General features: G+C 43.6%; 1 protein-coding gene across 5 annotated transcripts in view; it reads left to right on the top strand.

The window, feature by feature from the left end:
- Nucleotides 1-14,086, top strand: part of SYTL4 (synaptotagmin like 4) — a 73,188-nt gene extending 59,102 nt beyond the window's left edge. For 3 of the 5 annotated variants that reach the window (XM_032620305.1, XM_032620303.1, XM_032620304.1), the window contains 7 exons: nt 1,988-2,166; nt 2,460-2,562; nt 3,092-3,253; nt 7,091-7,199; nt 9,289-9,388; nt 10,147-10,355; nt 12,413-14,086. In XM_032620305.1, the coding sequence (XP_032476196.1) occupies nt 1,988-2,166; nt 2,460-2,562; nt 3,092-3,253; nt 7,091-7,199; nt 9,289-9,388; nt 10,147-10,355; nt 12,413-12,561 (1,011 nt within the window). In that variant the 3' untranslated portion in view covers nt 12,562-14,086. Of the gene's footprint in view, nt 1-1,987; nt 2,167-2,459; nt 2,563-3,091; nt 3,254-7,090; nt 7,200-9,288; nt 9,389-9,471; nt 10,356-12,412 lie in introns of those variants that run through there. The other 2 variants (XR_004348110.1, XM_032620306.1) reach the window with 2 other exon arrangements.
- Nucleotides 14,087-16,602: the final 2,516 nt, after the last annotated feature.

Raw genomic sequence — 16,602 nt, 5'->3', positions numbered from 1 at the left:
GACATGTTGGGATACCAGGAAGGATGGAAGTGCCTCCCTAGAGCAGGATCAGGACCTGGGGAAATTCTCCTAGTCACTCTTTCTAGGTAAGTGAGATGCATTTGTTTGTTCCTTTCCTCAGTTTAGACCATAGTTGCTTAGTGCACAGTTAGGTGGCTTTCTCAGCCTCTGCCCTGGAGATTCTTACATCAGGTAGTTAGAGCTAGAGATGTTCATCATAGCCTTGTGAATAGTAACCCATAACTTCTCCCTAAAAAAGGTACCCAGGGGCTTCCCTGGTGGCGCAGTGGTTGAGAGTCCACCTGCTGATGCAGGGGACACGGGTTCGTGCCCCGGTCCGGGAGGATCCCACATGCCACGGAGCGGCTGGGCCCGTGAGCCATGGCCGCTGGGACTGCGCGTCCGGGGCCTGTGCTCCGCAACGGGAGAGGCCACAACAGTGAGAGGCCCACATACCGCAAAAAAAAAAAAAAAAAAAAAAGGTACCCAGGCCATGAAGTGAGCAAGATCAGGTTTCTTCATCAGAGCATGTACCAGGTCTCACATTCAAGGGCACTGAGTGCCATGAGAAGGGCCTTGGCAGGGTTAATTGGCATCAGGATATGATTAAGGAACAACAGCATCAATCAGAATCATGAAGTTAAAGGGACATTTAAGAATCTGGGCCTAGTTCTGTCATAAGTGTGAAGATTGATGTTTAGGGGAAACAGAATCAGAAAGCAGGGTGATTAGATGGTCCCACTCACACATAAGAAGAGAACAGTGGGCTTGCAGAGTCAATTATTACCTGAGAGGAAGGTATCTTTTCACCTCTGTTGGGATTTTCCCCCCAATTCTGATGCAATCACTTTTCTCTGTAGGTCTTGACAGACATAAGGTGGATAAAAGAAACGCATAGATAATTAAGGCCCCTTGTTTTAATTAGTAACTGACCTCTTCTAGCCAGCATTGTAGCATATATAACATACACCAAAATTGGACTGAGCTGCGTCTTACCTCTACTCCTTGCCCACCTTCTGGGGCAGTTGAAAATTAACAATAAAATGTGTAAAAAGAGGGGAAAAGAGCAGCTCGGAGCCTAGGTGAGCCATGAGCTGATTGATGAACCTGAGCAGCTGTGCGTGTGCCCTTAGCTGTCTCTTATACTCTGGGTACAAGACGACTGGCAGTACTGGCTGGTTGGTTGCAGGGGGCTTTTGTTTTCTTCAGTGACTATGGCTTTCTCATGAGGGAAAATGTTAGCAATGTGGCAGGGGGAGTGTGCCTTCGCCAGATGTTTGTGGGTGCTTTATCTTTTTTTGTTTGGTTGGTTTTTTGTTTTGTTTTGTTTTGTTTTTTGCCACGCCACACGGCATATAGGATCTTAGTTCTCCCACCAGGGATTGAACCCGTGCCCTCTGCATTGAAAGCACAGAGTCTTAACCACTGGACCACCAGGGAAGTCCCTGTTTGTTCTTCCAGTTTTATTGAGATATAGCTGACATAAAGCACTGTGTAAATTTAAGGTATACAGCATAATGATTTGACTTACATATATCATGAAAAGTTTACTGCAATAAGTTTAGTGAACATCCATCATCTTATATAGATACAAAATTAAAGAAATAGAAAAAAATTTTTTCCTTGTGATGAGGACTCTTAGTATTTACTCTCTTAACAACTTTCATATATAACACACAGCAGTGATAATTATATTTATCATGTTACGCATTATATCCCTAGTACTTATTTATCCTATAACTGGAAGTTCATACCTTTTGACCACTTTCATACAATTCCTTCTCCCCTGACCCCTTGCCTCTTATAACCACAAATCTGATCTCTTTTTCTGAGTTTTGTTTGTTTGTTTGTGTTTGAAGTATAATTGACCTACAACACTATGTTAGTTCCTGTTACACAACATAATGATTCGATATTTCTGTAAATTTCAAAACGATCACCATGGTAAGTCTAGTTACCATCTGCCATGTGGGTGCTTTATCTTCAGAGTACGATTGGCAGCATGATGAGCATTTATAGCGAAGCTGGCGATTTCGGGAACATCTTTGTGACTGGCAAGATTTCCTTTTCCCTGAAGTATGAGCAGCAAACACAGGCTCTGGTCATTCACGTGAAGGAGTGCCACCATCTGGCCTATGCTGACGAAGCCAAGAAGCGCTCGAACCCGTGAGTGCTTCTGGACCCTGCGCGGTGCTTGGAGATGATCAGACCCCAGCATCTCTCTGGGCACCCTTGAATCGAGGCTCTCACTTCCTGGGCAGACAGGGAGGTGTGATTGAGAGTGGTTAGGGGAGATGTGGGAAAAGGACCAGGATTGGGAAAATGCAAGAATGGCAGGTCTAAGAGGACTCGATGTGGCATTTTCATTTCATCATGGCATATGTATATGGAGAGGAAGAAAATAAGGAATGGGCTTCCAAAAAGACAGCAAATTACTCAGTATTCTCCTTGGTTTTTAGATATGTGAAGACTTATCTTCTGCCTGACAAATCCCGCCAAGGAAAAAGAAAAACCAGCATCAAGCGGGACACCATTAATCCGCTATATGATGAGATCCTCAAAGTAAGTATCTAGAGCCCGAGAGGGTATGAGAATTTGATCTGTCTTGTGTGCTAAGCTGTAGCTATTCCTCTGCTACGTGGGTGGTCGACATGGTTTTCAGCGGCCATGTCTGTGTTTGAGGATATACTATGGGCATCTGTTCACGTCCTGACCTCCCAGAGAAGAGAACAAAGCTGATCTGACTTTCTTGGATTATTGTGAAGTTGGAGGTCCACGTGGCCACAAATCTCATTTTAAAGAGTCATTTGCGATCAGGAGTCTCCCTGGCAGTTCTTTTTGAATATTCCAGTGTTCTCTCCCCCACTGAAGGAAAAATTCATATTCCAGGTCCTCCGATGGAATATGGTAGGTTTTTGTGAAACGGGGTAAGTGGAGGCTTTGAGGGAGGAAACTCAAAGTGCTTAGGGACTAAAGTGATTTGATATTCAAGACTATGGACTTTGAGTATGGTTGCTCAGATTTTGGAGTAATCTTTTTCTGAGGAATTACCGTGAACTAATCATCTTGGGCTTCTTCTTTCCTTTCACAGTATGAGATCCCAGAATCTCTCCTGTCCCAGAGGACTCTGCAGTTCTCGGTTTGGCATCATGGTCGTTTTGGCAGAAACACTTTCCTTGGAGAGGCAGAGGTCCAGATGGATTCCTGGAAGCTTGATAAGAAACTGGATCATTGCCTACCTTTACATGGAAAGGTAGTCTGCTTTAACAACTCCTTACAGAGTTTGGATCTGAGGTAGAATTGCCTGCAGTGACTTCTGCTGGGACAGTTTTGAATGCAGTCTGTGGAGTTCTAGCACACCCTGCTGGGGTTACTGAGTTTAACAGTAATTTCAGATGCCATGGTTTTCCTTTGAAGTCTTTCATATGTGTGCCAAGCTTTGCCTCCTGATCTTCCAGAGTCTGGGCGTATCCTAACGTCCTAACTTGTGCCTCTTCTCCAAGCTAACTTTTTGGGTGTATCCTAATCTGCACTGGTTTTCCAAACTACCCTTTTCACTAAAGAAGTGGGAAGTAAAGCAATTCACGGAGTTCCAATTGCTGTGCTCTTGGTCACACAAGCCAGGGACAGTTTTACTTTGGAGATGGCATCTCGGGTGAGAGTGTGGCAGTGTGCGTAATAGTACCTGGGATCTGAGTGCAGACCTGGATTTGAATCCAGGCCCTGTGATTTACCAGCTAGGTAAATCACCTAAATTAAAGGTAACTTATAGGACTTCCCTGGTGGTCCAGTGGTAAGACTCCACGCTCCCAATTCATGGGGCCTGGGTTTGATCCTGGTCAGGGAACTAGATCCCACATGCATGCCGCAACTAAGAGGTTACCTGCTGCAACTAAGAGTCCGCATGCCGCAACTATGAGCCTGCATGTCACAACTAAAAGATCCCACATGCCGCAACTAAAAGATCCAACATGCCTCAGTGAAGATCCCGAGTGCCACAACTAAGACCCAGCATAGCCTAAATAAATAAATCAATATTTAAGAAATAAAAGAAAAAGATAACTTAGGTAAGTCACCTAACTTCTGTGGGCCTTAGTTCCTTCACCTTTAAAGTGGAAATGATAATAATATTGCTCTTCTGCAGGGTCATATACAGAATACCAATCAGTGCCTGGCACATAAAAGACATTCAGTAGGTTACTGTCACTCTGGTTAAGATGAAATGCTAAAACAGAGTTAGGACTTCTTGATTATCAGAACTGTTCAATGGCAAGGTTCTTCTGTAAAACTTTTTTTACACTAGCATTTTCAATGCTAAAAATAGTACATGTTACATAGAATGCCTTTGGAAAGATGGACATGAAACTAGTAGTAGTGGCTGCCTCTAGGAAGAGAGACTGAGGTGGGAAGGTTTAGTTTTCTCTATATGCCCTTTTATAACGTTTGAACTTTTTTATCAGGTCTACGTATATTGCTTATCAAGAACATTAAGAATAAAAGGATTTATGTGCACGATTCAAAATTAAAACAACATGGAAGTGTATAAAAAGAAAAATAGGTTATTTCCATTCCATAGAAATACTACTGTTATCAACTACTTGGATATCTTTATAGAAATTTTGTATTAAGCAGCACAGTTATATATATACATATGGATTTACATTTTTCCTTTTTACACGAATGGGCTCTTATCATTGTGTATATATATCTTGACTTTTCATTTAACAATGTGTCATTTACCATGGACATTTTTCTATGCCATCACTTACAGATTTATCTCATTTTAACTGCTGGATAGTATTCTTCATGTACCTATATTATAATTTATTTACAATCCCCCCACCAATGGGTATGCCTCTTTTTTTGCTATTAAAACTATGCTATAATATATCTTGATCCTCTTTTGTGAGTGTAACTGTAGGAGAAGTTTCTGGTGGTGAAATTGCTGAGTCAAAGGAAATGTACATCCAGTATTTTGATAGCTACTTCCCTCCAAAAAATAGTAGCAATATTAAAAATGTCCCTAGGAAAGCAGTTATCACCAAACTATAGCATATTATTAGAAATTTAGAATTTCTGAAGCATTTGGCATATAAGATATTCTCTCTGGGCCTACAGTTGATATAATTATATTGGAAATGTCACTGTAAGCCATCATGAACTACTGCCAATAAAAAAAATGTCTTATATAAAAAGAAAAACCTGCACTATAATGGAGCTGTTTGCTCTTTGCAATTATTTTGAGCCAGAATGAAAATATGCTACTGAAACAAATACGCCAATTTCCAGCTAAGGCTAAACTCCAACTTTTAAGAGTCCACTAAAGTTCACAATCTAGAGACTAATAAATTGTGTAGACATTTTATAAACAACAAAAAGACCACTCCAGTGTTACATATCTATTTTAACTGAAAACATTCTACATTTATTGTCTCTGATTTTTCTTTTTTTGCCCTAGTGATCCGTTTGCTCCCATTCAGTTTTCTCTTCCTGGCATCCACCTCCCTGTTCTTCTGTGTCTCTCCCATACACTACACTTCTGTGCATTCTGGGTATGTGGTGCATTTTTCCAAACCAGTGGGGATTATACCTTCCTTGCATTGCCGTGCTCAGAGTTGAGGCCTTAGGTTAGAGGAGCCCCAGTGAACACGGGCAGTGAAAGAGCACCTCTGATCTGCACCAGCTCATGCTCTGGGTACCAAGGCATAAGGGACAGAGCCATGCTGAGAGAGCCAGTAGAGTGAAGCAGTCCTGCTGCCCACGGCCACTTGCTGCTCATCCCACATATCCACTCATTCACTCTTGCATTCATTCAGGAAATATTTGTGGAGCATCTACTATGTGCCAGGTACATTGCTAAGTGTTGGGCATACTAGGATGAACAACAACAAAAAGGCTTGATTCCTGTCCTCCTGGCATTTAGATTCTAGTGGTAGATGCAGTCATTAATCAAAAGTAACCTAAACAAATGTAACATTAAAAATTGTGGCATATTCAAGTCCTTGTAACAGAGTTTCACCTAGCCCTCAAATCTTTGCAAGCTCTCTTTTAAAAAAGACTTTTTATCTTTGAAAATCATACAAGTGATACATGCCATTCTCATTAAAAAGACACTATCAATATAGACAGAGTAAAAAGTGAAAGCCCTCTTTCCTTTCCCCATTCTACTCCCCTCCTTAGAAGATACAGGTGTTATGTCTGTATGCTTCTGGGTTTTTCTATGCAGTGTAGTATAGTGCTTAAAACCATGGATTCTGGGACCAGTCTGTCTGAATTTGAATCCTGGCTCTGCCAATTACTGGGTGACCTTGGGCAAGTTACTTAACTTCTCTGTTCCTCTGTTTCATAATCTGTAAAATGGGGATAATTGTACTCATGTCATAGGGACTATCTTGAGGATTAAACAAAATGATATAATTAAAATACTATAACAGTACCTGGCACATAGTAAGTACTATATGAGTGATAATGATAATAATCATTATTTACATACATATATATTTACATATACAAATATGAATATATTTTAATATAAGTGGGATGCTTTTTCTGCATCTTGCCCTGTTGACTTAACAGTACATCTTGGATATCTTTCTATATGTCAGTGTGTAGAGTTTCACTGCATCCTTTTTGATGATTGCACACCATATGCCATACAATGGCATTAAAATCACTCATTTAACCTTTCCTGTATTGATTGACATTTAGGTTGTTTCCACTTTGGGGCTATCACTAACAATGTTGGTAGCAAGATTCTTTGTCATGGTGTCAGTCCCCTGTCAGTTTGTATGGCAACTTTGCTGGCAGACCTTTGAGGGTATTTGGAATCTAGTAATGGTATCCCCAAAGTAGCAAAATAGTAGGCATTGCGGAAGACTCTTTGTTAGTTCTTCCTCAGCTCCTTCGGAAGAAACTGCCTTAGAATCCTGTGGCTGCCATGGCCTAGGGATCGTGGATGGTATTCATAAGGAGAAGGATCCTTTTATGCTGTGAAACTGTTCTTGGGGGTAATTTTAGAATCTCCTCAGCGAGAGGTCTCAACAACTCCTGAACAGCCCAGCTTGACCTATTGGGTTTCCCTGTGTTTCAGATCAGTGCTGAGTCCTCGACTGGCTTGCCGTCACACAAAGGCGAGTTGGTGGTATCATTGAAATACATCCCAGCCTCCAAACTCCCTGTTGGAGGTGACCGGAAGAAGAGTGAGTTTTCTTTGGGGCCCTGGATTTAGCTCTTAGTTTTCTGCACAAGATCTGTGCGAGGTGGTGCTGGCTAGTGGCTAGCACTATTGGAGAGGCCAGATTACGATGCACACTGGATCATTTTCTAGGGAAGATTCCTTTACTAAGTAAGCCATTTCTGTTTTTCAACCAGAAGGGAATGCCTTAAGAGTTGGAGTCCCTTTTTTGTTTTTATGTTGTTGTTTTGTTTTGCTTTTGATGCCATTAAACTAACTTGGTCTTGGTCCAGCTCTGACAGGCTACTAAGAGGTCAGAACAGAACAGAAACTTCAGGACTGAGAGAGGGTGGTTGGAAAGGGTGGTGTATAAGTATAAGGGACAGGAAGTTGAAGGCTGAGGAAGAGTAAATCAACACACCAGGCATAGTGACTGTGGATATGTAGGTGAATAAGACACTATATTTGCCCTCCCTTGCACAGTTTATTTTAGAAAGTAATATAGTCATCTGCTAAAGGAACACAGATAAGGCAGTGATGAATTCTGTCTGGTTATATTTGGGAGAATTTTAAAGAGGAAGTAATGATGATACTGGACTTAAGACTTTACCAGGAAGAAAAAGAAGAGGATGGGGTGAGAAGAGCGTTTCCAGAAGAGGAGATAGCATGAGCAAAGGTTTGAAAAAGGCATGGTAAATGGGGGGTTGTATGTAAGTGTGAGGCAGTGAACTCCTTAGTTGAGTGGGGCTACAATTATGGTATATAGATGTGGAAGTAGGGCTGGAATTGTTGATGAGGCTGCAGCCTAGCTGAAAAGGGCCATGAATGTAATGGTAAGGAGTTGAACTTGACACTTTGGCAACGGGAAGCCAAGTTCTTAAAAAGTTACCTGCAGCAAAGTCTAATCTATAGGATTTGGGGAAGTCAGTGAGATTCCCAAGGAGGGTGTGCAGGATAACTAGAGAAGAGAGGCAAGGATAGAACCAGAAGGGAACACTTTAGAGAATGAAGATGGGAAGAGAAGCCAGTGAGGTGGAGGCTTATCAGGGGAGAGCAATGCCGGGAGAGAGCTTGAAGAAGGGAGTGGGTGTTGTCAACAGTATTGAAATACCACTGGCATGTCGGGCCCAATGAGAAGACACAGCTTATCGGCATTAGATTACATTTTCAGTGGATCAGTGGAAGCAGATGCCAGATTTCACTAGAAACTAGGTTGAGTGAATGAGGCAAAGAAGTAGAGGCAGTGAGTGTGGACTCTTTTTTTCCAGGATAATTGATGGTGAAAGAAAGGAGAGCCAGGGAGGACAGCTTGAATAGGAGATAAGGTTGAAGGGAAATTTACTTTTAAAAGGATTTTTTAAAGCCAGAGGTGAGATTAGCATATATTTAGACTGAGAGGATGGGACCAGTAGAGAATGAGATATTAAAAATGGGAGGTGGGGGGGCTTCCCTGGTGGCGCAGTGGTTGAGAGTCTGCCTGCCGATGCAGGGGACACGGGTTCGTGCCCCGGTCTGGGAGGATCCCACATGCCGCGGAGCGGCTGGGCCCGTGAGCCATGGCCGCTGGGCCTGCGCGTCCGGAGCCTGTCCTCCGCAACGGGAGGGGCCACAGCAGTGAGAGGCCCGCGTAACGCATAAAAAAAAAAAAAAAAAAAAAAAAAAAAAAATGGGAGGTGGGGATTGAAATTGATGATGCCTGATGAGTCTTGTTGATGTGGGGATGGGATCCAGAACACAAGTGGTGGAGTTCCCTTTTTTCAATCATTCAGCAAACATCAGGAAACTTTATTTCTCTATGCCTCAATTTTCTCATCTGTAAAATGAGGAGAATGATGGTATATATCTCATATGGTTGTTTTGAGGAATAAATGCTTAATGTTGAATCAGGCACATAGCCAGTTTTCAATAAGCCTTTGTTGCTATTGTTATGACTTGAGCACCTATTTCTCGCTGTTAGGTGCTGTGCTAGGTACTGAGAATACAAGACAGGTGTGGTCCACTTATCATGGCAGTTGCTGTCTTCAGGAACAAGGAGAGGAAGTGCTATGTAGATAAAGCTTGAGAGAAATGTGGAGGTGTCAGAACTCACTTGCTATGTCTGACATCCCTTCCAGGTACAGGTGGGGAAGGGGGAGAGCTCCAGGTGTGGATCAAGGAAGCCAAGAATCTGACAGCTGCCAAATCAGGAGGGACTTCAGACAGCTTTGTGAAGGGGTGAGTCCCTGGACCAGCACCAAACTAACCAGTTTCAGGACATGAGAGTTAAGAGAGGAACCCAATTTAACCTTTCTCTGTAGATATTATCCCTGTGTGTCCTGCCACCTCCAGCAACCAACTTGTTCCTGAAATTAGGTAATGGCACAACCTCCGCTACCACGTTTCCACTGGTCTGAGCTCAGTTTGGGCTGGGCTGTAGTGTTGATTTCCAAAAAGGAGGGTGGTAGACAGTTAGGTCTGACTTTTCCTTTGTTATAGATTTATGCTCTTAATTAATCCTGAATAAAAATCTGTGTTCCCTGACTGTCAAGACCTGGGGACTCAGGACTTTGTTCCCCACAATATTTAAGCAATGGCAGCTTTCCCCAAGTTACAGCTCAACCTACTGACTTAAGTTCTCTAGCAAATCATGTCTGGCTATGCCTATGCTTATTACTGTTGTTTTTATTAAACAGGACTTTTCCCAATAGAAGTGGAACCAAATATTCAAAACCTATTTTTGATGGCATATAGACAATAGCTCCCTAATAATATTGTATTAATTTTCTCTCCAGGTAAAAGGAATTGAATCGGGTGAATGATCTAGTGGAGGTGGTAGGAACTATGCTTCAGCAGATTCAGAGGAGGGAGAGTGTGTCCTCGGATCTGAGTGCTGACTCAACTTCCTGGGCTAGGCCTGTGGGAGGGGAAAGGGAAATTTAGATAGATATTGCCAGCTTTGAGTAGGTTGTTGATTCCTCCGCACCCTCTGCCAGATACCTCCTTCCCATGAGGAACAAGGCCAGTAAGCGTAAAACTCCTGTGATGAAGAAGACCCTGAATCCCCACTACAACCATACATTTGTCTACAATGGTGTGAGGCTGGAAGATCTCCAACACATGTGCCTGGAACTGACTGTGTGGGACCGGGAGCCCCTGGCCAGCAATGACTTCCTGGGCGGAGTCAGGCTGGGTGTTGGCACTGGTGAGAACCTCTCCCCCACCCTCACTGTCTTCAAGGCCTCTTAGATATTTCACTCTGAATAGACCCATCACCCTCCCTACACAGCTCCACTATGTCAGGAGTTGTCTTCTTTCAGTTAACATTCAGCCAGTTTTTACTGAGGGCCTATTATGTGCAGAGCTGGGGGGAGGCTGAGCTCCTGCACTTTCATGTGTACAGGTAAATGGGACCCTGATTTCCAGGAATGCCATCATCTTCCCACCGAAAACATATAAAAACCTACATATATCTGTACCTCTGATTTCCACCTTCCATCCTGTTACATGAAAGAAGGGTCCTTCCTAGCAAGGGCCAAGCTCTTTCCAAGTGTTCTAGATCACACCCTCTCCTTCTCAGTGACCTTACTTCTGGAATCTCCTATCTATCCTATCTGACCAGTTTTATTCTCTCTACCTCCCTATTGGAGGAGAAAGTACATATACTCTGGTATTTCCAGTCTTAATAAACAGAAACAAACCTTCCCTTGACCCCACGTCTCCCCTCTGATTTCTTAAAGAGTGGTTTCCATGGCCTCAGCTCTCCTTTAGTCTTCAATCCACTGTGATCTGACTTCTGTCCCACCATTCCACTGAGTAACTGCTTATGCCAAAATTTTGTTTTCATCATCCTAGAATTTTCATGCTATTTAGCATAGCTGATCACTCACTCCCTTTTTCTTGAAATACTTTGCTTCTCTTGACACCACACTTTTCTTTGGGACATCCTCATTCTCTACCCAAACTCTAAATATTGGTGCTCTCAAGGCTTAGTCTTGAATTCTCCTTTCTTTCTCTACAGTCTCTGCATTCCTGTGGCTGTAAATATTACTTGCATATTAATAATTCATACAAAGCATTTAACACAAAGCATCTAGAATGATGTTCTTACACATGTAAGCCAGTTCATGTCAGTCCCCTACTTCAAACACTTCAGGGGCTCCTACTGCACTTAGAAAGCAATCCAAAGTTCTCACCATGCCAATAGGCCCCTGTGTCTAGACCCTCTGTTCCTTTATGATCCATCATATAGTACTACTTGCTCACTATGCTCCAAACACAATGACTTGCTTTCTTTTCTCCAAGTATACCAAACTTCTCCCCACTTTATAACCTCTGCAATTAGTGCTCCCTCTGTCTGGGAAGGCTAGTTCCTTCCAGCCCTTCAGCTCCTGACTATATGTCTCCTTCTCAGAGGGGCCCTCAGATCACTTAATCTAAGCGAGGCCTTGATCTAGGTACTACAAGTCACCCTGTTTATTTGCTTCATGACACTTACCTCACTATCTGGAATACTCTTGTTGATTTACTTGTGTATTTTCTGTCTTCTATATTCAAATGTAAGCTGCCTGTGGGCAGGACTCTTTCTGCTTTGTTTACTACTGTATCTCCAGAGCCTAGAATAGTACTTGGTACACAGTAGGCACTTGATAAATGTTTGTCGAATGAATGAATATACAAGAGAATAGAAATGAGGCCCCATATGATCTGAACTTCAAGCCTGGAGTCTACAGCCAGAAAATAAAGGTGTTCAGCTTCCTTCCTTCCTTCCTTCCTTCCTTCCTTCCTTCCTTCCTTCCTTCCTCCCTCCCTCCCTCCCTCCCTCCCTCCCTCCCCCCCTCCCCCCCTCCTTTCCTCCCTCCCTCCCTCCCTCCTTTCTTCCCTCTTTCTTTCCTCCCTCTCCCCCTCTCTTCCTCCCTCCCTCCCCTCCCCTCCTTTCCCCTCCCCTCCCTTCCCTTCCGTTGTCAAGTTGGCAATAACAGAAGGGCTATAGCTGTAACAGCCTTAGAATAAGAAGTCTCGAGCTACCGTGTGCTGTTTCGAGTCTCATTTCATCAACTTTAAGTCTCTTGACGGAGTCTCAAGAGCACAGAAATAGCTGTGCAAAATCAACAGGGAGCCATTCTCAGACCGCTGTCCCCATCAGCCCATCTTCATAGCGCACTGTCTTTTATGGGGTGCTATCCTTAATGCATAACCCATATTTCTCAGTAGGCTGAGGAATGGGGTCCCTGTTCAGCCTCCTCTGGTGTTTCTCCTTAGGGATCAGTAATGGGGAAGTGGTGGACTGGATGGACTCGACTGGGGAAGAAGTAAGCCTATGGCAGAAGATGCGACAGTACCCAGGGTCTTGGGCGGAAGGGACTCTGCAGCTCCGTTCCTCGATGGCCAAGCAGAAGCTGGGCTTGTGAGCCCCTATCCTCTGCAGGTCCAACCTTGTCTAGGGCAAGTCAGAGGAAGCAAAGAAACCAAGGGTGAAGATTTATAATTTAGTGTGTGTGTGTGTGTGTGTGTGTGTGTGTGTGTGTGTGTGTGTAAACGTGTATTTCTACAAATCTCATTATGCTAGAGTGATGTAGACTATCCCTTTTTAAAGCAGGCTCGAAAATAAGCGTCTCTTCAAAATGTTTTTATTTGTGCATAAACTACTATATATTTTCAGAGTCCATGTTTCTTATATCTTTATGAGATTTAATTAACTTATCTTTTAAAACAACTTTTTATCACCTGTCTTGCTATCCTGGTTCTTCCTTCCCCAGGAAGCCCCGGCTGCCTTTGGCACTCATACTGGTCTGTGTTTCAAGGTGTGCCTGGTCTGAGGCCAAGGCTCCGGGAAGCAGGGGTGGGTTACAGAAGATGGGGTGGAAGACAGAAGATGGGAGAGAGGTGAGTAGGTCCATCCCTCCTTCTCCAATTTATGCTTTTAACTCCATTTCTACCTTGACACATTTCTGGAACTTGGCTTTTAACTCTTCTTGTTTGTAGCAGTTTCCACCTTGCTTGGGTCGAATGCTTTTCTTGGAAATGCTAAGAAAATGTCTAAGTTGCTTCCAGTTCTGAAAACCTTCCCTAGACCTTTGGAGAACCCTTATAACAGAGCTGCTTTAGAAGAGCACTTTAATTAGATAATGGCCTTTGGACTGGGTCATGGGCATGCCCAGTAAGGGCTTCTCAGTTGTCCCTGAGGACAAGTGACTGAGTATCTCCCAGCCCATGCTGAATTCTTTGCATTTTAAACTGATACAACAGTTGTTAAAGAGCTCCTAATTTCTCTAATGAAAGACAAGACATCTTCACTCTCACGTACCACACTTTTCTTAGCGTTTGTGTTCGCCATATGTTACCACCCAGAATAGGGTCTACATACTGTTTTGTCAGCCAGAATGGCCACGTATGGTCTAAACCAGTCCAGTGTTTCTCCAGGCTGGGCACTGTTAGTGTCCAAGAGAGTGTGTTCAGAGAATCTCCCAGGTTTTCTGACTTCCTTCTTGAAGTGGTTTCAGTTCCTATTTTTTCTCTTGTTTCCTAAAGTTGACCTAGATGTAACCTGGGTGTGGTGGGTTGAGACCTTTCTAAGAAGGGTCTAGTGATCTAAGGTTCATTTTCTGAAACTCACTCTCCCAAACTGACCTTCTTATTCTCACAGTTTTATCTTCACAAAGTCATTTGTAAAAGGAGTCTGTACCGGAGAAGAAATCCCTTTCAGTAGAGTTGACTGCTAGCGGACTGTCCTATAAGGCTACTGGATTGAAGGTGGCCACTGCAGTTTCTGTTGTATGTGTGAAGTGAACGGAAGAGTGTTTTAAAAAGGTTTATTCGGTGTGGATTGATATTGTAATGGAAGGCATAACTTGGGATCCTGGACTGTCACTTGCTCCTTTGTTCTCCACCCCCTGAAATGTGTGTGTGCTTCAATAAAGCTTTCTTCCTTGTCAAGCGTTTGCATTTGGTAGTCTTATAGATGCTTTTGTCTCTGATGTCCTGACTTACTGTTGTTGCTTTTCATGTGGCTTGAAGGATAAGAACCAAAGTGACAAATGCCCTTCCCTAACCATACTGTGCTCACTTGAAGAAAATTTCCCTGTCCCCACATTGGTGCCTGATAGCTCTGCTGAGCTCTGATCCATTGACCTCTGTGTTTGGTATTGAGGGAGAGAATGAGAACCCATCTTAAAAGTGCTAACACTTTTCTTTCTCTCTCTAAAGTACCAAGGGAAACTCCTCTTTTACCTTTGTAGCCACCCGCATCCCACCTCTGCAACTGCAGGAAGGAGAGAAAAGTGCACAGGGAAGGGAAGACATCCCCTGCTGTTTCTTTCTGGATCCTTCACCTTCTCTAGGAGGTAGGGCCTTTTCCTTCGCTCCTACTACCACTATTCAGTTTTGAGAGATAAATAACCCAGATACCAAGTAACCCATCTCAGAAATAAGGCTCTGGGTTTCTAGGTAGAGCCCAGGTGATTTTTGACCTCTTGTATAAAAGGGTATTAAAATATATTGAATGCCTTTTGTGTACAAAGCTTTCTGCTAGGCATATATTATTTCCTTCATTTCTCCAAGCACCTTATGAAATAGGAAACCTTGCCTTTTTACAGGTGAGGAAAGTCAAGCCCACTATCATGCATAAAGCTGGGAAGTGAATCAAGGTCTGACGCTACAGGACCATGCTGTCTCCTGTGAGGCATGGGCCAAGATTCAAAGAAAGGGGTGACTCCTCTCTTCTAAAATATCTCAAAGAAATAAGTTTCATTTACGGGGTAGGACAATCAGAATGCTTTGGATGTTACCTAGTCAGCTGACTGACGGAATAGCTTGTATGGGGGGAGGGGGCAGGGGAAGGGAAGGAGAGGGGAAAGGAGGAGTGTTCGGGGCAAAGAAGGAGCAGAGAGAAACACAGAAACAAGTAGTACAGGGTCTGGCTGTCAGACTGATCAAATGCCCTTCCCTAACCCCTTTGGGTCTGGCTGTCAGACTGATCCCACTGCTGTCTCCTTCCCCTGTTTTAGGAGTTGGGATTTCCTGACTCATAATGCTGACTTTACTCATAGCCGTAAAACTTGACCGAAAGAAAGCAAGATTGATTTGTACTCAATAAAATGAAACAAAACAAAAGCTTCTCATTTTTTTTTAAGCTAGAGGAGCATTTATATGCAAGAGTCAGGCCCAGGTGGGAACTCTGCTTGAGAGGCAGTGAGCCTCCTCGTGTTATCACTTGGGCCTTTGACCCTCTGGCGTGCCCTGGCTTGCCACATGAAGTGTTAGTAATAAAGACAAGGAAGGGCATTCATTTTGCCTGATGTGCAATCTTTGCCCCTGGAACCACAGACCCTGTCTGATTGGAGCTCTCCCACATTAACTCATTGTATTTTGCCTTCTGCCCATAACTTGCTTCCTGCCTTTCAGAGCTCCTGTATTTCTCTGGAGGGAAGTGGGAGAAGGGACCTTTGTGCTCCAAGTTTGATCATTTCCTCCATGTCCCATTCCACCCAGAAACTGCCTTTTAATTTTGCATTTTACAAATGAGATTTCCACTAACCGCCCAGTATAACAGCTTCTCTGTGACTCACTACTACCCCATCGGTCCTGGGCTCTCAATTTCCATCCCATCACTCTGCTTGGGAGAGTGTTTTCTTGGGTTGAGAGCTTTTCTTTTCCCTCTTTCCTCCTGGGCACACTCTGAGTGTTCTGTCTGAGTGGGATTACAGAAGATAAAACCTTTCTCCTTACTTAGAGCTGTCAGCTGTCTTTAAATGAAAAGTAGAAAAAGAAGTAGAGGCAGTATAACATTGTGTTTAGGAACACTGACTCTGGAGCCAGGCTGCTGGGGTTTAAATCCCGACTCTGCCACTTCTGAGCTGTGTGATCTTAGGCAAGTTGCCTAACCTCCCTGTGCTTCCATCCCTGCATCTGTGAAATGGACCTCATAACAGGACCTACCTTACAGGGTTCTTGTGAAGATTTCAGGCAATTGAGAGTGTTTAGAACAGCACCTGGCACATAGTGAGTGCTCGAGCATTTTAGCTCTGCCTCTCCACCTAGCCTGCTTCCTTCTCCCCTCTAATTTCCCGCCAGTGAACCCCTGGGGAAAGTGGAAGGTGAATGGCTGCTGAGTCTTAACCATGACACTGGGTTCCAAGAGAGTAGAAAAGAAGGTTCCCAGCAGCCTGGGGAAGAGCGCTTTTCTTTCAAACACTGATGCACGCTTGAGTGCGGCCAAAGCCAGAGCAGGGAGTCTGAGTGTGGCTCTGCTTCCCAAGAGCTCAAATAGCCCACATTTCCTTGCAGGCCTGACCCTTAAGGCTAGCCTTTGTGCTGCTGTAGCTCTCACCTGCTCTGTGGCCATCTCTTCAAAGTGGGTGTCTGAGTAAGTTAATACATGAGGCTGAGGCTGTCTTTTTTCCTTCTCCCTGATTTAGTTTATAGTTGGTGGTTCTGAGGTTTCCTAGATCACG

This window comes from Phocoena sinus, chromosome X, assembly GCF_008692025.1.
Source record: "Phocoena sinus isolate mPhoSin1 chromosome X, mPhoSin1.pri, whole genome shotgun sequence".
In the NCBI taxonomy this organism is placed as follows: domain Eukaryota; kingdom Metazoa; phylum Chordata; class Mammalia; order Artiodactyla; family Phocoenidae; genus Phocoena; species Phocoena sinus.
The sequence above is the reverse complement of the archived record's forward strand: the minus strand, read 5'-3'. Positions and strand labels throughout refer to the sequence as shown.